Below are 20,357 nucleotides of genomic sequence, written 5' to 3'. Positions count from 1 at the left end.
TAGTGATGCACATTGAAGCCACCGGCTATGTTCTGTCTTCGTTGCAAGTGTGTGCCCTTTGCAGCAGAGGTAAGTGCTTTTGGTATCATATGCCTAAAACAAAGAAGACCTAATGTGGACAGGCGTACCATGTTCATGGACTGAAAGGCTCAGCATAGTAAAGCTAACAGTTCTTCCCAAGTTCTATAGTTTTGTTCTAATTCCTATCAAAATCCCAGGAAGGATTTTTATAGACAAGTTCATTCTAAAATTTATATGATGGGCTTGAGTCCCAGAATAGCTAGAACAATGAGGAAAAATGACAATATACTTCCGGGTATTACAGCTCTCTGCAAAGCTCCTGGGATGGGCTCGGAGATCCCAGAACAGGGCAGAGACCCGGGAAACACCCACACAAGCAGCCAACTGGCTTTTGACAAATGTGTCAAAGCGAGTGGAGGAAGGACCGTCTCTAATAAAGAGTGCGGGGACAGTCTGACATCCGTAGGCAAAGAAAAGACCTAGCCTGCCATTTGCCAACAATGGTGTGTTTGAAACGCTGCTAGGCTCTGAAGCGGGATTCATTTTTCTTGGCGCGCTGGGCGGTTTGGGGAACCCGGGAGCCCACGGTCTGGCCTCCGCCTTTGCTAGCCACGCCCCCAGCGGGCCCCGCCGGGGGAGGGTGACCGCGCCCACAGTCTGACAGATTGGGCGGGGCCGAAGCTTCGGACACGCCACTTCCACCGGAAGCTCAGGTGCCCTGCTTCCGGTCGGAGTTGGTCCTGCAAGTCGGGACACTGCATTTCTATGCGGAGAAGAGCCCCAAACTCATATTCTGAAATCCGCTTCGAGCCCCTTGTGACGGGGCTCGATGCCGGCCCTGCAGCCGGGGAGGCGGCTGCTGACGAGAAGAGGTGGTTCTCTCTTCCGGAACGAAGGCAGCGCGCACAGGCTGTTTCCGGGGGGGCCGAAGCCGTCGCCGCGCCCGACCCCGCCTCTGGCGCGGCCACGTCTCCGCTAGAGCAGCCGGGCTGGGCTGCTGCCGCGGTTCCTCAGCTCCGGGGTGAGGGTCGCGGAAAACTTCCAGGCCGGGACTCCGCCGGGGAGGGCGCGGGGCTTCCGTGTGTCACGGCGTGGTCGGAGCGGAGGACGGGCGAGGGGTGGCGGGGCCTGGGCGGACCCCGAGGGCGGGCCGCGTCTCCTCTCGAGGTAGCGACGCCCCGTGCCAGCCCCGCTCGCACCCTTGGTAGCCCGGGGGCACGGAAGCTGCTAGTGCAGGTGCCGGGGCAGCTGGCTTCGTGAAAGGCCCTTCGTTCAGGCCCTCGGAACTCTGTCTGCGCGTGACGGGGCGTGATCTGGGGCAAAGGTGTCCGCAGTGGCTGTGGGCGCTGCACGGGAACCTCGGGCAGCGCTTGGGCCCTTGGGCAGACAGACGTGCTGTCAGGATGACGGGCGTCACATGGTGTCGCGTGGTTAGTGTGAGGCCGGGTGTACAGAATCCGGGTGTCTCTTTGCCTCTCCCTCCACCTGGGTGCCATCGCGTTTCCCGGGGCGGTGAAACTTTGCAGAGCGAGTGGGCCGGGCATTGTCACTAGAATGGAGCAGGTGAACAGCTCCGACTTCCGCCGGCAGGTATTCGGTGAGTGTCAGTGGTGTGCCGGGCACTGTGCGCTGCCCTCACCGAGCTCACGTCTTGGAGGGATAGGGACAGCCAGTGAGGTGATTGCGGGGAGTATGGGCTGGTGCTTGGGTGGGTCTGGGAGGCCTGGGTGGGGAGGTGACTTTGGAGCCAACGTCTCCATGACGGGAAGCGAGCCTTGCAAAGCTGTGGAGTAAGAGCGTTTCAGGCAGAGGCAACAGCAAGTGTGAGGACCGAAGGAGGAGTCAGTTTGGTGTCCTCAGGTGGGGAATGGGGCAGCGGCGTCATGAGAAAGGAGGAAAAGATGCAGTTGGGAGGAGAGGCCAGAGAGGGTGCAGCTCCAGCGTTTATGATGGGAGGCTTGGATTTCATGGTCAGTGGGATTGAAGCCACTGGGACATTGTAAGCCATAGACAGGTGACTCGTGGTTTGTTTGTTTTTTTAAATTCTGAATTGTCGCCTTGTCCAGGTGGCTAAGTTGGTTGGAGTGTCGCCTCGTACGCTGGAAGTTGTGGGTTCGATTCCAGGACAAGGCACATCCCTGGATTGCGGGGTTTTTTTTTCTAAAAAAATATATATATTTTTATTGATTTCAGAGAGGAAGGGAGAGAAAAAGAGAGATAGAAACATCAGTGATGAGAGAATCATCATCATTGGGCTGCCTCCTGCACACCCCACTCTGGGGACTGACCCGCATTCACTGAGCCACACCAGCTGGGCTGGATTGGATTGCATGTGAGATCCCCAGTCCTGGTGTGTGCAGGAGGCAACTGATCAGTGTTTCTCTCTCTCTCTCTCTCTCTCTCTCTCTCTCTCTCTCTATCTCTCTCTCTCTGTCTCTCTCTCTCTCTCTGTCTCTCTCTCTCTCTCTTACTTTCTGCATAAAAGTTTTTTTAATTATTCCTTTAATATTACAAACATAACCCTTTACAGGAATGAGAGCTCTTTCTATCTTGTATAGTGAGAAAAGGAAATAAAAATCATGACATCACTTAGATTCAAAGTGGCCCCCCTTTTTTGGCCGGTTGCCTTAAGTAGCAATATACTTTTAAGAGACTATATTCAGTTGGTTTGTACCTATCCATTTTGACAAGCAACAATGGAAAGGAAATAACAGTAATGATAATAGCCATTTTTTAAAAAATATATTTTATTGATTTTTTACAGAGAGGAAGGGAGAGGGATAGAGAGTTAGAAACATCGATGAGAGAGAAACATCGATCAGCTGCCTCGTGCACACCCCCCACTGGGGACGTGCCCGCAACCAAGGTACATGCCCTTGACCGGAATCGAACCCGGGACCCCTCAGTCCGCAGGCCGACACTCTATCCACTGAGCCAAACCGGTTTCGGCGATAATAGCCATTTTTGAGGGCATGGGAAAGACCCTGTGCCTTATTGCATTTAATCCTGGCAAAATGTTGTGTTCTTTCTCTCTTCCTCTTCCTGGTGAGAGTTGGTTAAGCAGCGTGCCCATGCTCTCACAGCTGAGCTGGTGGGGTCGTGCCGGAGCCTGTGCATTCTGCCGGAGCCTGTCCAGGAGGCTTCCCCGGACTCACTGTGTGTATTGTCTCTGTACTCCCATCACTAGCCATTCTGCCTGGGTAGAGCAGGTGACGCCAACCCCCGTGGGCGCCTGTTCACAGGACAGGGTAAGAAGATGTTCCGAGTAAATGCCCCTGGAGAAGCAGGCACACCTGTGTCCGCTTTCCTTGTGAAGACCACTGCCTGACTCATCCCAACGTCTGTGGAATTCGTAAGCTGGAGAGAAATCGAGCCCACAACCCAGGCATGTGCCCTGGACCAGAATCGAACCCGGGACCCTTCAGTCCGCAGGCCAGCGCTCTATCCACTGAGCCAAACCAGCCAGGGCTGAAACATATTTTAAAGGAAGTAAATGTCAACATTCTCGCAGAATGAGTAACAACTGACACCTTATATGTTGACGAGGAAACTCGGCAATAATATCCTCAGCCGTGTCCTAGCTGGCATAGTTCAGTGGTTGGAGCATCAGCCCTCATACCGAGGGGTTTTGGGTTCAATTCCCGGCCCCTGTAGGGGCATCTGTGGGAGGGGCCCAGTCAGTGTTTTTCTCTCTCAGTCTCCTTCCTCCTTTCCTTTCATTCTCTCTAAAAATAAATGGCAGCCTAGCTGGTGTTGCTCAGTGGATAGAGCGTCGGCCTGCGGACTGAAGGGTCCCGGGTTCGATTCCGGTCAAGGGCATGTACCTTGGTTGCGGGCACATCCCCAGTAGGAGGTGTGCAGGAGGCAGCTGATCGATGTTTCTCTCTCATGGATGTTTCTAACTCTCTATCCCTCTCCCTTCCTCTCTGTAAAAAATCAATAAAATATGTTTAAAAAAAAAAACGGCAAAAAATATCCTCAGGTGAGGATTAACAAACAAACAAGAATATCCTCAGCCACTTTACAAGCAATAACCAGTTGCCAAACTGGGCAAAGTTCGTTCTCGTAAATTTAGCCCCACAGGATGGGCTAACCGATGGTGGTCTCCTGTGAGATGCTCTCTGTCCCCATTCCACAGTGGCTGCCTCTCCATGTCCTTGACTCCTGTGCTTCCCCACACAGAGGACAGTGACCACGTTCCCACAGCCGGCTCTCGGCCGCGGCCTTGGCACCTTCACGCCAGGTCTGGAGGGGAGTCCTCTGAGCGTGTAGGCTGGTGTTCGACACAGAAGTACTTGGCCACATGTGGCTCTTACACCAAATTAGTTAAATCTATAGGTAATAAGTAGTAAATAAAATTAGTAAGTGAGAACTCAGTTCCTCACCCCCACCCCCCACCTCCCACCCCCAGCTCAGTGGCCACCTGTGATAGTTAGAGAGCCATTATGGCTGTTCTCTGTCCTGGCACACCGTCTTGGGCCAGCACCAATATTGACAGTAAGCGCCTTCAGGAGCAGGCCCGGTGTGGCTGGTTCAGCATTTTATCCTCAAAACCTAGGCTATTGTAGGCACTCGGGATTTTTGTTGAATGAATAAATGTGTATTTGTTTCTTACACAGATGCAAATGAGGAAGCAAATCTTAATCTTGGAATTGTTACTTCAGATCTGACAATGAAGTCTCATAATATTTTGTCCCTATTTTCCCTCCTCTTAGGTATCACATTACTTGGTTTGATTTCAAGTCACTGATAAGACTTTACATCTCTTGAAAATGGAAAACCTAATGCCATCCTTCCCGGGGGATCCTGACTGCTGGTGATGGCAAAACCAAGCCTGTCAGCGGCTCGCGTGCAGCTCCCGAGGGCCAGCCCAGTCTGAGGCATCCCGACCATGGAGGGAGTGTCGGCCGTGCAGGGTGGCCCCTTAGAAGATGGATCCCGCAGTGGCACCTCAGCCTGTCCCGACCCCCTCCCGCAGCCCCTGGGCCCTCTGGCGCCCCCTGACCAGTGGGATGAAGCCCAGCGTAAGTCACCTGCCTTGAAACAGAAGATGGGGATCAGCTTGCGTTTTAGAGGAAGAATGTGGTGTTTAAGACGATAATGAACTTTTCATTTAAAATGTGTTTTTAGGACCAGATGGGTGTCTTTTCTTAGCGGATGCCATCTTTGAATCAAGCACCATGCCTGTTAAACAGAACAGAAACTGCCCCGCCTTCTGCCCCGGCGAGGGCGGGGCTGCAGTGACTTCTGTTAAAGTTTCTGTGGGTCTTCCTCACACATCGTTACTCCCCACCTAGTATTCGGCCTTTTTGTTTGGCTGGCTGCCAGAATTTTACTAACGGCTCCAGAACAGTCCAGTAGTGATCTCAGGATTATGGGACCACATTTGCATGTTAGCTGGTGGGTTATTTGTTCCTCAGAAGTACAGGGGTGAATTATTCACTGAGTCTTTATACCCCGTTCTGGTCAGGGTGCTCAGTGCAGTGTGTGCTTGAAAGTTATAGAGTACTGATCTAGTAGTAGCAGAAATTGCATGATGGTTCTTGGAAACCATGTTCGAGCCCTAAAATGGCTTCGCTGGTTACTGCTCCTAAGTGCTGAGTGAGGCTGGTGACAGCGTGGGCCCAAGACGGAGGATCCCACAGGGGGCAGAGGGGGAGCCAGCCCTTGGATCCGCCACGAAGTGCAGCAAGCCCTCCAGAGGGCCCGTAATTTATCTCGGCCTCACAGCCTTCTCGTGTGAAAGGGAAGATGAGTGGAAGCTGCCTCTCAGGGTCGTCGTGGGGGCTGGAGGAAGTGGCCCACGTGAAACACGCATAAGCAGGGGGGACAGCGACGTCGTCTTTGCTGTTTGTTTGTCCATAATGAGGCCTGTGTTTGGAAACAAAGTCTTGTTTATTGGGCCTTCTCACTGCTAGATATTTCCAAAAGTACAATATGATGCTCAGGGATTATATACTGTGTTATATAAACAGTGACGTTTTTGAGACTCTCCCAGATCTGTGAACTCATCGGAAAGTGGTATTCACCTGCTTGACTTGTATCTGAAATGCGGGGCCCCCACCCCCCACATACACACAGTGAAGCTGACGCTGGTCTTTTGAAGGAGCAGACACCGGTCTGTTGGTGTCAGGGCCGTGGACGGGTCCCCTCGCTCTGCTTTGTGTCGGCGGCACCCGTTTGTATTCTGGTTTTACTTTTAGGGAGGCGTGACTGTAAGGAGCTGTGTTAGTTGGGACTCACATTCTAAGTGGCAGAAACCCGTTTCAAATTCACTTGGACCAAAGGGATGCCATAGGCCCCTCCCCCTCCACACGCCACATTGGGTCTTGAACCTCCCCCTGGGCTGGCCCACCAGGATGAGGGGCAGGGAGAAGACTAACAGCCATTTAATTGTAAGAAGTCTCTTCCTATTTTCCTTTGACTAAGGAAATAGGTTAAGTTAAAGTATAAACAAGTGTGTGTGTGATTGTCTGCGGGAGGAACTGAGCTGGATACGTGGGTGTATTGTCATCTTTGGATAAACTTGGGCTCCCACCTTCACAGGTGTTCGCTGAGCAGAAGCACACGTTTGGGACTCAGCTTTGCCGAGGTCATTCTGATCAGCTAATCCACCTCTTGCTTTAGATTTCTCATTTTGGTGGGTGAACTTATACTTTGAAGTGACTGTGAGGCTGTGGCTCTGATTAGCACTGCGGTTCCCGAGCCTTAGTAGAAACATGGTCAGCTATGTTTTAAGCATTTGTTTTCATTGCTGTCTTGTTAACACAGACTCACGAGATTTCTCATTGGTCTTGTTTAAATGAAAAGGAAATGATACTTAAGTTCTTCCAAGGGTGAGGGTGAGGGCATTCCACAGATGAGGGTGGTGGGCTCTGAGGGGTGGGGCGACCGGTCCCATATCCCCGCCCATGCAGGCAACCAGGGCCTGCTTTCCTCCCAGAGTGAACTGATGCAGGGTGTGGAGATTGCTCATGCCCATGTCGCTGGGTTCTCCTTCGTCCTGTTAGCTGCGTATCTGCAGAGTGACCTGGTTGGGTTGTTGTCATCGGATGGCCCAGCATGCCTTCTCTTCCAGGTGCCAGCGTCGAGGCGGACAGAGCGATGGATGAAGGAGAAAGCCCAGACGGGCCCAGCGAGGGGGACGCCTGTCAGAATGGGCCGATGCCACAGCTCCCAGGCCCGCCGTCGGCTCTCGGTCCCACCAAGAGCCCAGTGGGTCCTGATGCGCCTCCAGGTGTGGCTGGTTTCCATGACAACCTAAGGAAGTCTCAGGGGACTAGTGCTGAGGGCAGTGTTAGAAAAGAAGCTTTGCAGTCTCTCAGACTCAGTCTTCCTATGCAAGAAACGCAACTGTGTAAGCATCCGACCCCACCTCCTCCCCCTCTCCACCCTCCCCAGCGCCCGTCAGTCACCACCTCCAGAGGCATTCTGTTTTGTCACAGTGGACTGTGCGTTTATTAGGTGGCTCCATTTCAGAGAGAGAGGACACATCTTCATGGTCCGATAGTCGTGGTGGGACTCCAGGTCCAGATTTAAAGGGCCTGTGTGTGCCTTTTGTCATCCTGGGTGGTGAGCAGGCAGCCTGTGGGGAATTAGTCTCAACAGTTAACACTTTGAAAGCTTTCTTTGATGAGTTACTTTAATCAGCATTGGTTTTGTGCTGATCCCTGGAGGTTTGGGGGTGAACAAGTCACAAACTGGCAGCCTGTGAGGCCAAGAAACCTCCAGGCCGTTGTCTAACACTTCTTTCTCATACCCAGACATACAGTTTCACACCGTGGGGTCATATACCCCTGTGCTCACATGTCCCTACATAGGCCTCTGTGAACAGCCGGTGTTGGGGTCATTGCTTTTTCAAACGTGACTGTGTTGCTCCCATTATTGCATGTAGCTCCCTCAGCGCTGCCACTAACGACGGTGAGAGCTCACTGTCGCCCACCCTCTTGCACCCAGACACATTCTTCTCCGTTTCCACTGGTCTGATGGGTGCGCCCTGGTGCTTCCTGGTGACTTGATTGTGAACCTTGCACTTGCCTGATTCCTGGAGCGTCTGTTGGCCGTTCGGTCATTCCTTTCTGTGAACTGTCAGTTGATATGTTCAGCCCATTTTTCTTTTGGGTTGTTTGCCTTTCTCTTCACAGGCATTATTTTATTAAGGCTGTAGTATATTCTTAAATTTTCTGGAAACTCATTGGCAACATTTAAGCCAAGAGACATGTACAAGCCTGGATTCCTGCTCGGAGGGATGTGTGAGCTCAGGTGCCCACGTGGCAATGATCTGCGGCCACCTGCCTCCCTTCCTGGGGAGTGTTCACTCATGACCCTGACCTTCAGGCTGTGTCCCTGGTGCTGAGTTTGCAGATTTGGGTTTCCTACCTGCAGCCGTAGGCCTTTGGGTTTCTGCCACCCGGACCACGTAGCCTTGAGGAAAGTCCCAGACGTCCGATAAACGCACACATTAGTAATGACGTTGGTGAATTTGTGGTGGAATCATTGGAATTCCGTTGCTCAGCTCTTAGGGGTTATTTAAAACGAGCTGCTTACCTTCTGCATCTGAAGGTGGTGTTGTCTATGAAGGGGTTAAGCTAGGACATTTATCTGCTCTCATCAGCGTATTCCCCTCCGTGTCCAACATACCTGTCTGCTGTACGTGACAGAAACCTGTGACTTGTACCATTGCACTCTCTCTTCACCCTTTATTACCAAAGTAAAACGTTTGGGTTTAGATAGTTTAAATTTTGTTACTGGCCAGAAATATAACATGATTCGTTATTAGGTAAGCTGTGGGTAAAGTTCTGTCTCCAGATGTAAGTGCCTGAAGAAAGCACGTTTGGTGTGACACGTTCCCGTGACTGGGTGTCACTCCTCACGACTGCTCTCCACTGGTTCCTCTGACCTCAGAGGTCAGAGTTACAGCTCCATGAGGGCCACCATGGGCACCGACTTTTGAGTTCAGTTCTTGTTACTAAGGGGCAAGTTTGCCCGTGTCCTGTTGTGCCCTCTGGATGCTGTAGGGACCCCAGCCCTGGGCATAGCCAGAGCATCTTTTATCAGACAGGTCCTGTTGGCCACCATTGTCCAGGGCTCTCGTGTTTTTTTCACCTGGAAGTAGGCTTTCAAACTAGACGGCGTGCACTGTTTAGAAGCTAAATCATATTGTTAATTAAAATGACAGCCAAGCTGCTGTTCTGTCCTTTGTGCCCCGTGCTTTCTGAGTTTCTAAGTGGCTGTTTCCCCACCCAGGCTCAGCAGAGGCCCCGCTGCCGCTGGAGAAGGAGGAGCAGGTCCGACTTCAGGCTCGGCGGCGGCTGGAGGAGCAGCTCACGCAGTACAGGGTGAAGCGCCAGCAGGAGCGCGTGAGTCCTGCTCTCAAGCAAACCAATGGGGAACTTGTGTGTAACGGGCCATGATTAGTCAGACGCAGTTCCAGGACCTGCCTTTACTTCTCTGTGCTTCTCTGGGAAGGTCTGTCTCTCGTTGGTTCCCACCCTGGGGGAATTTCCTGCAGCGCCCGGCTCCCGCCCCGCTGCTGCTTCTTCCCTTGATGTTAACAAGCACATTCCAGCCTTCAGTCTGCCATTTGGAAAGGAGAGACAGCCAGCCCTGGGTGGGCAGCATTGCTCTCTCACTTGAGCAGCCAGCCAGTCCTGGGCCTCCAGGAGAAGTGGTGTTTACACGTGCTGGGGATGTCTCGGGGAACTCTAGAGCACGTGGGGAACTTCTTTCTGCCCGGGGCCATGTGGATATCTATGACATCATTCGTGGGCCATACAACATTATCACCTGAAACATGAGCCTGCTATATTTGGTCAACCGTTTAATTAACTCACCCCTAATTAATTTAATCTGGCAGGGCCAGAACAAATGGTTTCATGGCAGACGTTCCCCACCCGTGCTCTAGAGAATGAGTTAAAAATATATAATCATTAAAGTAATTAGGGTTCAGGAATTTGGTTTAAAAGTACAAGTATTAAAAATCAAGCCCTAGCCAGATTTAGTCAGTGGACAGAGCATCAGCCTGTGGACTGAAGGGTCCCAGGTTCGATTCCGGTCAAGGGCACATGCCCAGGTTGTGGCTTGATTTCCAGTAGGGGGCGTGCAGGAGGCTGTCGATCAGTGAGTCTCCCTCATCATTGATGTTTCTATCTTTCCCTCTCCCGTCCTCTCTGAAATAAAAAAAATATATATATTTTAAAAGTCAATAATTATCCTAATAAAACCAATTACAATATTAGTGGGGAAAGATATTTATAATGGAAAAGATAAAGTATCTAAGCACTAGATTAAAATGGCAGGAAAGTGGTTTAGAATCGATGAACACTATGTAACTTCCTTTGAAAGCAGTTACCTAAAGTGGAGGGAAATAGCTCTTTACTCTTTATCTTCAAAGTAATTACTTGTAAGGTAGTTCTAACTCAACAGGACTGCTTTTTATAACTTGAAGACAGTGTAAAGCTTATCTCAAAGTACAAGCATGGGAATGTAGCCAGGGAAGTGCTGTAGAGGAGGTGTGAGGGGGAAGGACTTGCTGATAGCTGTTTTCAATTGTAAAGAAGTCGGCATGTGCTTGGATGGTCGCTGGTGACGCAGGACAGTGAGGCTGCAGAGCACAGCGGGCATCGGGGGGGAGGGGCACACACGGGGTGCTTGTTTGTCCAGGGCGGGAACGTCGTCCTTGCGTCCTTCCTGGGTGGCACACCTTGAATGCCGTTGTCAATTTCAAACATAATCATCGTGCCTTTCTTTCCTCTCAGTCCAGCCAACCTGCAACGAAAACGAGGCCTTTCAGCACGCTTGATCCTGAGCTTATGTTGAACCCGGAAGCCTTACCAAGGGCCAGCACCGTGGCGATGACCAAGGAGTACTCCTTCTTGCGCACCAGTGTGCCTCGGGGCCCGAAGGTGGGCAGCTTAAGGCACCTAGCACATTCTAAGGAGAAAAAAAGTTCCAAATCAAGCAAAATTCGGTCCCTGGCTGATTACAGAACTGAAGACTCAGATGCTGGGAATTCGGGTGGAAATGTTCTGGCCACAGACTCCGCTAGGGGCTCCCTGAAGCAGAACCGAAGCAGCGTGACGTCAGTGGTGTCTGAGGTCAGCCTGTGCCCTGAAGCCGATGACCTGGAGAACTCATCCCTTCCTGGAGACAACATGTCTGAGGCTGATGGGAATGAGAGTGACAGCTCTTCCTATAGTGGCGTCTCCACCCGGGGGGTGCACGGCCTTCTGGTGAACAGCGCGGGCACGCACGAAGCACCCTATGTGATCAACGGCCAGGAGATTGCCTCCAGTTCTCTGGGCCAGTTCCCGTCCATCACGGATGTCCTCCAGGCCGCTGCAGCTGAGCACCGAGACCGGGGCCCAGAGGTCAATGGGGAGACACGGAGCCGGACAGACAGCATCTGCAGCAGGTGGGCGCTGTGCACGCGGGGCCTGCTCACCAGTGCAGTGGCCAAAACACCTAACTCATCCTTAGTCCTTAACCTTTTAAGTCTGTCTTTGTGAACATGGAGTTAGAGCTGCTCTGCCATCGTCTGCAATACCAGGACATCCTGTCTTCCAGCATTTATTTAGACCTGCCTCTAGAAGGCTCAGGTGCTCGGCTCACCTCTCCACACGGGAGTTCCAGCGATGTGGGGCTGAACATGCCCGACTGCGGTGGGCGTGTCTCCTGGCAGCTCTGCACTGGGATCTTTGTTCTTGTTTACTTTAACCCCTGGGGGAGAATAGCATAGCAAGGGTGTGTGAGGTTTGGAGAGGGAGGATGGACAAACGTAACGGTAGTGGTCACTCGTGTCCCCACCACCTGATCCTCTGTGCCTTTTCCTCCAGCGTCTCCATGGAAGGGTCTGTGGCTGAAACGCATGATGAGATGTTGCAGGTTCTTAAAGAAAAAATGAGACTTGAAGGACAGCTGGAAGCCTTAACCCAAGAGGCTAGTCAGGTAAGGGGGGCTGGTGAGCGCGTTGTGTGCCGTGTGCTTCCTGATCGTTGGGCGGAGTTTCACTCGTCTTCATGAATACGTTGCAGTTCCGCCTTCTCTGGGGTAATTGTCCTGTCAGACCCCGGGATAGTTTGGAAAACGTGGTAACTGTCCTGGAGAGCTCACTGTTGACACCTTCCTTTGCCGCCCTAGTTGGTGTGCCCAGGGTGGAAGGGACCCGATTTCCTGACAGTCAGTGTGGCTGTTTGCCCATCTTTGCAGGCGCTTAAGGAAAAGGCGGAGCTGCAGGCGCAGCTGGCCGCCCTGAACACGCGGCTGCAGGCGCAGGAGGAGCACAGCCACAGCAGCCAGCAGAAACAGGACGCGCTCAGTTCGGAGGTGGACGCCTGGAAGCGGTCCTGCTGGGACCTAGAGCAGGCCATGAGCGACCTGCAGAACACGCTGGAGGCCAAGAATGCCAGCCTTTCGTCCTCCCACCACGACCTGCAGGTGGCAGAGGAGCAGTACCAGCGACTCCTGGCCAAAGTGGAGGAGATGCGGAGCACCATGCTCAGCAAGGACAGCACAGGTGCGTGTGCGGGCCGGCGGCGGCGGGTCTGGTCCGGCGCCGGGATGCACCTCGGGAACCTGCTCTGAGGACCGACCTGTTGTCACGTGAATGTGCTGTGGGTTGTATTCCCTTCTGATTTGCACACAAGGTGCCCACTTTTCTGCATGCGCCTGGGGGTGCCTAGGTCTTAGAGGCTGGCCTTTCCACTCACTCTGCCTGTAGAGTCCATCGTGGAGCCGCCTGCTTGTTCCACAGAATTTGCGGGTATGATTTAAAATACGTAAAAACCTACCTTACGTTCAGTGGTGGTTCTACCTGCATCCCCGTGGGGATCGATCACCGTGGAACGAGATGTGGAATAGTGGAGTCCCGGGAACCTGGGTGGCAGGCCATACACAAGAGCACCTGGGGGCGTTTCACAGGACACCCAGTTCCCAGACGCCCACTCAGGGCGTCTCGGCCTCGGCCGGATGTCAGACCCTCCCGTGCAGGCTGCGTAGATGAGCCTCTGCTGGCAGAGCAGCCGCCTGGGAACTGGGAGCGGCTGGTGGGGCTGCTGGGGAGGGCCACGTCTCTCAGCGTGTGATACTAGGTGTTAGGGCTGACGGCATCAAAGGAAAAGGGGCAGACGACTGTCACAAGGGCTTTTTCCTGATGCTGGAACGCACCAGCTGACAAACAACACAGTAGACTTTTCTGGTTTCGGGCATTCTATGATACTCAGGCCCTCAAGAAACCTACAAAATCCAGAAAGTTCTGAAAACAAAAATAATCTTATAATTCTGGGTTGCAAGGCTTAACCTGACTAGAGCTCATTGGGCAGCGAACAGACCTACACTCACATGAGGCTCAGTGACATGTTTTTTGCGTTTTTTGCTTTTTTATGTGATTTGCTATTTTAAAAGAACCTGAAACACTGTGGTGTTCCCAAGCGTGAGGGGGCTGCGATGAGTTTAGTGGAGAAAAGGTGTGTTAGGGGAGCTTCATTCCACCGTGAGTCGTGGTGCTCGTGGATCACGTAGGTGACAGACACGCACGACAAGGACCAGTTGACGAAATGTCATGGCCAGAACCCAGCCCTGTACCCCCGGGAGCCGTAGCTTAGCACCCAGGCTTGGACGGGCTGGGTCCCTGCTCTCGAGAGAAGCCGAACGGACCTGGACGTCCGCGCGGAGCTGCTGGCTCCTGCTGTGGGCTGCTCTGAGCGCCGTGCTTTCTCGCCCCCAGTGCACGACCTACGACAGCAGATGACAGCCTTGCAGAGCCAGCTGCGGCAAGTGCAGATGGAGCGCACGACGCTCACCAGCAGGCTGAAGACATCCCAGGCGGAAATCGCGTCTCTGCAAAGCGTGCGGCAGTGGTACCAGCAGCAGCTCGCCCTGGCCCAGGAGGCCCGGGTCAGACTGCAGGGCGAGATGGCCCACATTCAGGTACGGCTCACCGGCACGGGGCAGCTCACCTCCAAGTCCCATGTGCAGCCGCTGCTTTTCACTAAATTAAAAAGACTCTGGCTTTTAGAGTTCACAGATGCATGTTTTAAAAATCTGCTAACCACTCACATATCCCACACCCACCCTACACAGTAAGCATCTTTGTGACCAGGGGGGTTCAGCCCCTAGAAATGTCCCTCTCTGGAACATTCTGTGTTCCCAGTTCTGACTGCTGACTCGTTGCCCTGTGAGGGCGCCTTCCATCCTGTGAGCCCTGTCTCACATCCACGTCCACATGGTCTCTGCCCTCCTGTGACATTGTTACTGACACGCACCGAGCGCGCATGGCTTCCCTTCGCAGCTGGAGAAGGACCAGGTGCTCCTCCCTTTTGCTTTGATAAGGAGCCAGCACAGGTGCACACTCACGTGGCCACTCCCTCTGGGCCGAGTTCCGCTCTGGAGGACTCAGAACAGCCAGGAAGTGGCGGAAATGCACTTGGCTGCAAACCCCAGTGCTTTGGACGAATCGGGTTGATCATGAGGATGCCGAGTGGTGCCTCCATCAGCCTCAGACTTCTTTTTTCTCTTTTGATTTCGCTGTATTTCTCAGCTAGAGGATGTGACATTCTAATTCTGCCCAGTGCTCCTTTTTAAAAAAACTGAAGTCTACACCTGTACAAAATAGAAGTTTTCTTAAATTTACATTACACATTTAAGCTAAAGGACCACACAGACAAGCATTGGTTTTGCTTACAATATATTTAGAAATAACTCATTTTACAAGTTAATAAAGAAGCCGGATTTATGTAAATGACAAAAGTCAGAAATGGAGTTTGGAAGATAAAAACTGGAACAGTCCAGGGAGTGGCAGTTTGAGAAATGTAACTGCAAAAAAAATTAAAAAAAGAGAAATGTAACTGCTTTTTTCCAATCTCCCTGGGACGCAGGCTCAGCATTCCTTAATCAGGGTGTTCACTGCATTGCCCCCTTGTCCCAGGAACATAGACGTGTTTTCGGGACTGTCCAGCAGGGAGGAGAGTCAGGGTGGTCTTTATTCTGTCGTTCCCTCGAGACATGGTCCCAGCACATGGCGTCTCCCTTGCTCCGGCACTCCCACGGAGACCCTGTCCTCAAGGGTGTTCCCATTGGATCTGGAAGTGACGTGCTCGAAGGTCCCGGTGCAGACCTGTGTCCTCTAGACTCCTCTGTCCCGACGCCTCCCCTGGGCACCAGTGTGTTTGAAGCTGGGCTCCTTTTTCTCAAGGAGACAGCGGTCAGAGGAGGCCTGACTGATGGCCGGGTCAGACCCTAGAATGGACTGCCAGTGTTATTTCCCGGGAACGGCTGGGTCAGTCTGGTGTCAGGACAGTCAGACACTGAAATGTGTCTGGTCACAGCTGGTCAGTTCACCTGAGGGGCAGGCCTCCAGCGCCAGCTGCACCTGCCGTCCAGCTGAAGGCCCCTCACTTTAGGGGCTCGTAGATGCACCTTCAGTGGGAACTTCTGTGTAGATCTCACCACAAACTACACATTCTCGGGAGAATGACCACTGGCTTCTGGGCTGCCAGCCTGCCCCTCTGAGGCACACAGAGACCCCTGGCCCGGGCGTCAAGGTGGCTGGCAGGAGGCTGGGCAGGGGTCCTGTGTGGTGGGCTCCAGGGAGCCGCCCCTCGGGGGCCACCACTGGGCAGAGACCCTCACGCTGGTGGCCTCGGGGACAGGCTGGTCTGCACTTGTACTTGAAATCCAGCAACTTCCCATCTTACTTTTTCTTTGCAGGTTGGACAGATGACCCAGACGGGCCTCCTGGAGCACCTGAAGCTTGAGAATGTGTCCCTGTCCCAGCAGCTGACGGAAACCCAGCACAGATCCATCAAGGAGAAGGAGCGCATCGCCCTGCAGCTCCAGGGCATCGAGGTGAGGGCCGCACGTCCTGCACCCGGGGCCTGTAGGGGTTCTGTTTTGGGTGGTGTGTTTTTTTTGGGTTGAGCTTTTTTTTTCCGGCCACTGGTCAAGAATAAGGAAATATACAAATACCTATGTACATGTAAACACGAATATCATACATACGTTTGTATGTCTTCTGAAATGTGAACAACCTGCCGTGGTCAGATGCGCGGACTCAGTCCCTCGCGTTCTCACTGAATGGTCAGCGGTATCTCCTCTCCTCTGACCCTCGGTGGCCTGGGTCCTAGCGCTCAGCCCGGTGGAGGGAGGTGCTGGGCAGAGCGTGGGCAGGGAAGGAGGAGCTTAGGCCTCTGAGAGCGTTGGAGAGTCTAGTCTAGCGGTAAGTGCTCTCGTCGTGGAGCACGCAGCCTGCGCTGCTGTTCAGCCCTCCAGCACGTGGGGCAGTGAGGGAGAGGGCAGCTGCCTTCCATCCCGGTGGCCCTGGCTTCTCCGTGTGCAGGCCGTGGGCAGACGGTGATGTGGTGGCCCTGGGCCCCTCACCACGCGGTGGGTTTTCGGGCTCAGTCGCTGTGGCTGTCAGGTTATCCTGCTTTTTACAATACACTCTCTCCCGGCCCAGGCTGACATGTTGGACCAAGAAGCTGCCTTTGTGCAGATTCAAGAGGCAAAGACGATGGTGGAGGAGGACCTGCAGAGGAGGCTAGAGGAGTTCGAGGAGGAGAAGGAGCAGCTGCAGAAGATGGCGGCCTCGGCAGCAGCCCTGGAGCAGCAGCTAGAGCAGGCAAGCACCTGCCACAGCCTGGCCCGAGGGCCCGGGCCACACACCGGCCTCCTGTGGCCGTCCTCGCCGTGAGCATTAGTGCTGGTCTGTGTATCAAACTCATTTTAATGTCGCATCGTCAGAGCTGGTGCTTCTGTGAGTGTTCTTGTCTGCCAGACCTTAACGTACAGATGGCTGCCTGCACAGTGCCTGTGCAGATATTCTAAAACCCGAACAGGGAAGCAGTGTCAGTTCTGGAGCGGACGTCATACTGAGTCCAGTCCCTTTTCCAGGTGAAGTTAACGCTGCACCAGCGAGACCAGCAGCTTGCGGCCTTGCAGCAGGAGCACCTGGACCTGCTGAAGCAGTTCACCTCAACACAGGAGACGCTGCAGGGCCGAGAGCAGGCCCTCGGTGACCTGCAGGTGCGCTATGATGAGCTGCAGGCCCGACTGGAGGAGTTGCAGGGCGAGGCCACCTCCAAGGACGACACCATCCGCTTCCTGCAGAACGAGAAGATTGTCTTGGAGGTGGCTCTGCAGGCGGCCCAGAGCAGCGGGGAGGAACTCGACAGAGGAGTCAGAAGCTTGGAAGAAGGTGCTGAGGAAACGTCAGAAATTTTGGAGCAGTTGAGACAGGAATTAGCCGTCAAGTCCAGCCAGGTAACGAACGCCGTTTGCCCTCATTTTGTACGCATCCCGCCCACGCATGCGCGTATCAGTGCTAATGGCTTGGTTCTTTCTTTGAACCCCTTGTTTTGTAATGAAAGAGTGTCCAGGGCCGGGCCCTGGGCTTAGCTGAGGAAGGACCCGCTCCTGCTGGGGGTGGGCTTCAGGCCTGCTTCAGCCCCTGGGTGCTAAGAGCCAGGAAGCAGCTCTGTTTGGACTGTGGACGTAACCTGCCAAGAACGCCGTTTCTGCCCCCGGGTGACAGGCCGCTCTGACGGGGAAAGCTGTGTGGAACTTCTGTCTTTCCCTTCCTGGGTGCCTGAGGGGTGGGACCCACAGGGCACAGTGGCAGGACAGCTGTGTCATTGGGTGAGGTGGGCAGACAGCCTGAGTGTCTGGGTGTGTGGACCTGACCTAGCACCCACACCTGGGAGCCCACAGCTGGCATGACTGGATGCAGGCGAACGTTAAAAATCCAGACAAAGCAAGGAAGCTGCAGGGTGCAGGAAGTAGGGTTGGTGTCAGGGCATAATTTTGTCTTCTGATTCCACCCCATAAGCAACAGGACGAGAAAAGAATTAATGACGTGTTCCTTTTGGGAAGTAAAATCGAGGGAGACTGTTTTCTGTGCAGACCGTGACCAAGCTAAGTTACTTTCTAGGACAGATGCGGAGGCAGCGCCTCAAACCAGCAGGGGCGTAGTTACAGGAATGGTGCGGATTCTTTTGATAAATTTGAGTCTGAGTTTACCGACTGTCAGTAAGCGGGACATCAGGTGACACTTGGAAAGCTGTGGAGGAGACATTTGTTGGTTCTAGGCATTATTGATCATGTCCAAGTTTCACCTGTATTGTTATTAACCAAGTCGCTGGTAGCTACACCTTGGATTAAGATGATTATTCTAAAAATAGTGCGTAGGAAGTGGTGGTGGCTTTCCTGTCTCACTGGAAGCTGTCTTTCCCACCCTGACTTGGGGACTAGCGTGCACGCCTGTCCCTCATGCACAGGGCCCTCCTGGAGCCCTCAGTAATGCTGTGCACGCCTGTCTCCCGTAGGTGGAGCACCTGCAGGAAGATGCCAGCTCTCTGAAAAAGCAGATGCAGAAAATAAAGGAACAGTTTCTTCAACAGAAGGTAAAGTTGAGTTGTTGGTGTTCTTTATGTGAAATAAGTGTGTGAAAACAGTCTTGTAAGTGGTTCAATCACTTCACTAGAAAAAGTTGATCAAGAGCAAGGTAATGTGTAGATGCCTTCAATTTTTTTTTTATCCTCATCAGTGGATATGCTTATTGATTTTAGAGAGAGGGGAAGGGAGAAAGAGAGAGGGAGAAAGAAAGAAATATTGATCAGCCGCCTCCTTTACACACCCCGACCAGGGGTTGAAGCCGCAACCTAGGTATGTGTCCTGACCAGGAGTCAAACCCACAACCTTCTGGTGTGTGGGACGACACTCGACCAACTGAGCCACCGGCCAGGACTAGACTCCTTCAGTTTCTAAAAGCACTTGCTTGACTCTGAGGCATGCCCCTCCCCATCCCATCTTAATGTCTCCAGAGTCAGATGCATCCATAGTGAGGTGGGCACCTGACCGCGGGGATCATGCCCTGAGTATGTGTCACCACACACAGGCTGACTTTCTGTTTAACGTGCTTGAAACAATGCCACATGACCCAGCGTTGACATAGGTCATGTTGCACACGTGTATGTGTGTGTTTGTGAAGCCCATCCGTGTGGGAGGGATGAGGGAGCAACGCCAGCCCAGGGTCTGAGGAGGGATGGCCCCTGAGGGAGTGTGCTGAAGGGCGTAGACTTTATCACCAGGGACAGCCTGTCAGCCAGGAGTGCAGCTCGGAGAAGGAATTGCCAGAATCCCAGGGAAGACAGGTGGTTAAGGCGCCAGCAGCTGGCGTGACACCTCTACCGTTTGCCCAGACTTGTTCAGGAGCGAAATAGTGGGTGTCTCAGTTGATGGTGTCTTTGGTTTGGCAAAATACGTTACCTTTAGCCCCAGGTAAGTGGTGAGCATGTCTTTGTAAGCCAGTGTCCCCTGGGCGGCCCGCCCACACTGGCTGCAGCTCCTGTCCTGGCAGGTGATGGTGGAGGCCTACCGGCGGGACACCGCCTCCAAAGACCAGCTCATCAGCGAGCTCAAGGCCACGAAGAAGAGGCTGGACTCGGAGGTGAAGGAGCTCAGGCAGGAGCTGATGCAGCTTCAAGGGGACAAGAAGTCCATGGAGGCGGAGCAGGCGCGCTTGCAGAAGGAGGTGTCCCGGGTGCAGCAGCAGATGGCGGCTCTCGAAGGGCAGCTGGAGTCGGTGCAGAGGGAGCGCGATGAGATGGAGACCCACCTGCAGGTCTGGGGATGCGCCGACGGTGACGGCTCCACTGTGTGGGGCTCCCGTGTTCCAGGCTGCAGCAGCTGTTTCCAGCTCTGGGCCGTGGGAGCTGGCGAGGGGTGTGGAGCGGTGCCGGGACTGGGGTGCATGTGCACAGGTCCCATGGTTGAGGGGAGGCCAGCGTGCAGGTGGGAGCTGGTGGAGCTGGCAGTGACAGAGCAGGGAGAGCGAGGCCTCAGTCCAGAGTCCTGCTGGGTCTGAGGGGCGATTCCTGAGATGAGAAACGGGGGACATGTCAGATCAAGGCAGTTTGACATGTGAGGTTTTTTAAAGTCCAGGAGAGGGCCAGGTGGGCAGATTGGCTGGAGGCCGGCAAGGTGAGAGATTTGAGAACAGACAACGTTGGAGCCAGGTGGGTGCAGGTTGAGCTGCAGGAGCCAGGGGCTGGGTATGGGACACCTGCAGCCGTGAGAACACGTCTTCATGGGTATGCTCAGGGCAGCGAGCAGGGCCAGGAGGAAGCCAAGCCCCCCGAACCAGTTCACAGTCACTCCTCCAGGTGCTGCGGCCCCACGAGGAGGGAGTCCTTCCCAGCATTCCCGTCCTCGCTCTGACACAAGCAGCTTGGGACACTGGACCGCTCTGAAGCTGCCATTTGTAAAAGGGCACAGCTCTGTCAGGGCCTTCAAAGCCCAGGTGCTCGAGGCAGCCCTGAAACGCCTGTGGACCTGGAGTGTGT

At 53.6% G+C, this 20,357-nt stretch overlaps 1 protein-coding gene across 2 annotated transcripts in view; it reads left to right on the top strand.

Annotated features, from left to right (window-relative positions):
• Nucleotides 1-741: 741 nt before the first annotated feature.
• Nucleotides 742-20,357, top strand: part of GOLGA3 (golgin A3) — a 31,607-nt gene continuing 11,991 nt past the window's right edge. The window contains exons 1-13 of one of the 2 annotated variants that reach the window (XM_080650384.1): nucleotides 742-1,042; nucleotides 4,737-5,045; nucleotides 7,100-7,258; nucleotides 9,268-9,380; nucleotides 10,779-11,434; nucleotides 11,856-11,967; nucleotides 12,229-12,535; nucleotides 13,745-13,947; nucleotides 15,727-15,864; nucleotides 16,475-16,636; nucleotides 16,909-17,277; nucleotides 18,339-18,416; nucleotides 19,373-19,636. In XM_080650384.1, the coding sequence (XP_080506510.1) occupies nucleotides 4,913-5,045; nucleotides 7,100-7,258; nucleotides 9,268-9,380; nucleotides 10,779-11,434; nucleotides 11,856-11,967; nucleotides 12,229-12,535; nucleotides 13,745-13,947; nucleotides 15,727-15,864; nucleotides 16,475-16,636; nucleotides 16,909-17,277; nucleotides 18,339-18,416; nucleotides 19,373-19,636 (2,694 nt within the window). In that variant the 5' untranslated portion in view covers nucleotides 742-1,042; nucleotides 4,737-4,912. Of the gene's footprint in view, nucleotides 1,043-4,736; nucleotides 5,046-7,099; nucleotides 7,379-9,267; nucleotides 9,381-10,778; nucleotides 11,435-11,855; nucleotides 11,968-12,228; nucleotides 12,536-13,744; nucleotides 13,948-15,726; nucleotides 15,865-16,474; nucleotides 16,637-16,908; nucleotides 17,278-18,338; nucleotides 18,417-19,372; nucleotides 19,637-20,357 lie in introns of both variants that reach the window. The other variant, XM_080650383.1, reaches the window with a different exon arrangement.

Source organism: Plecotus auritus (genome assembly GCF_963455305.1).
Source record: "Plecotus auritus genome assembly, chromosome: 13".
NCBI lineage: Eukaryota > Metazoa > Chordata > Mammalia > Chiroptera > Vespertilionidae > Plecotus > Plecotus auritus.
Note: the sequence above shows the minus strand (reverse complement) of the source record. Positions and strands in the feature narration are given on the sequence as shown.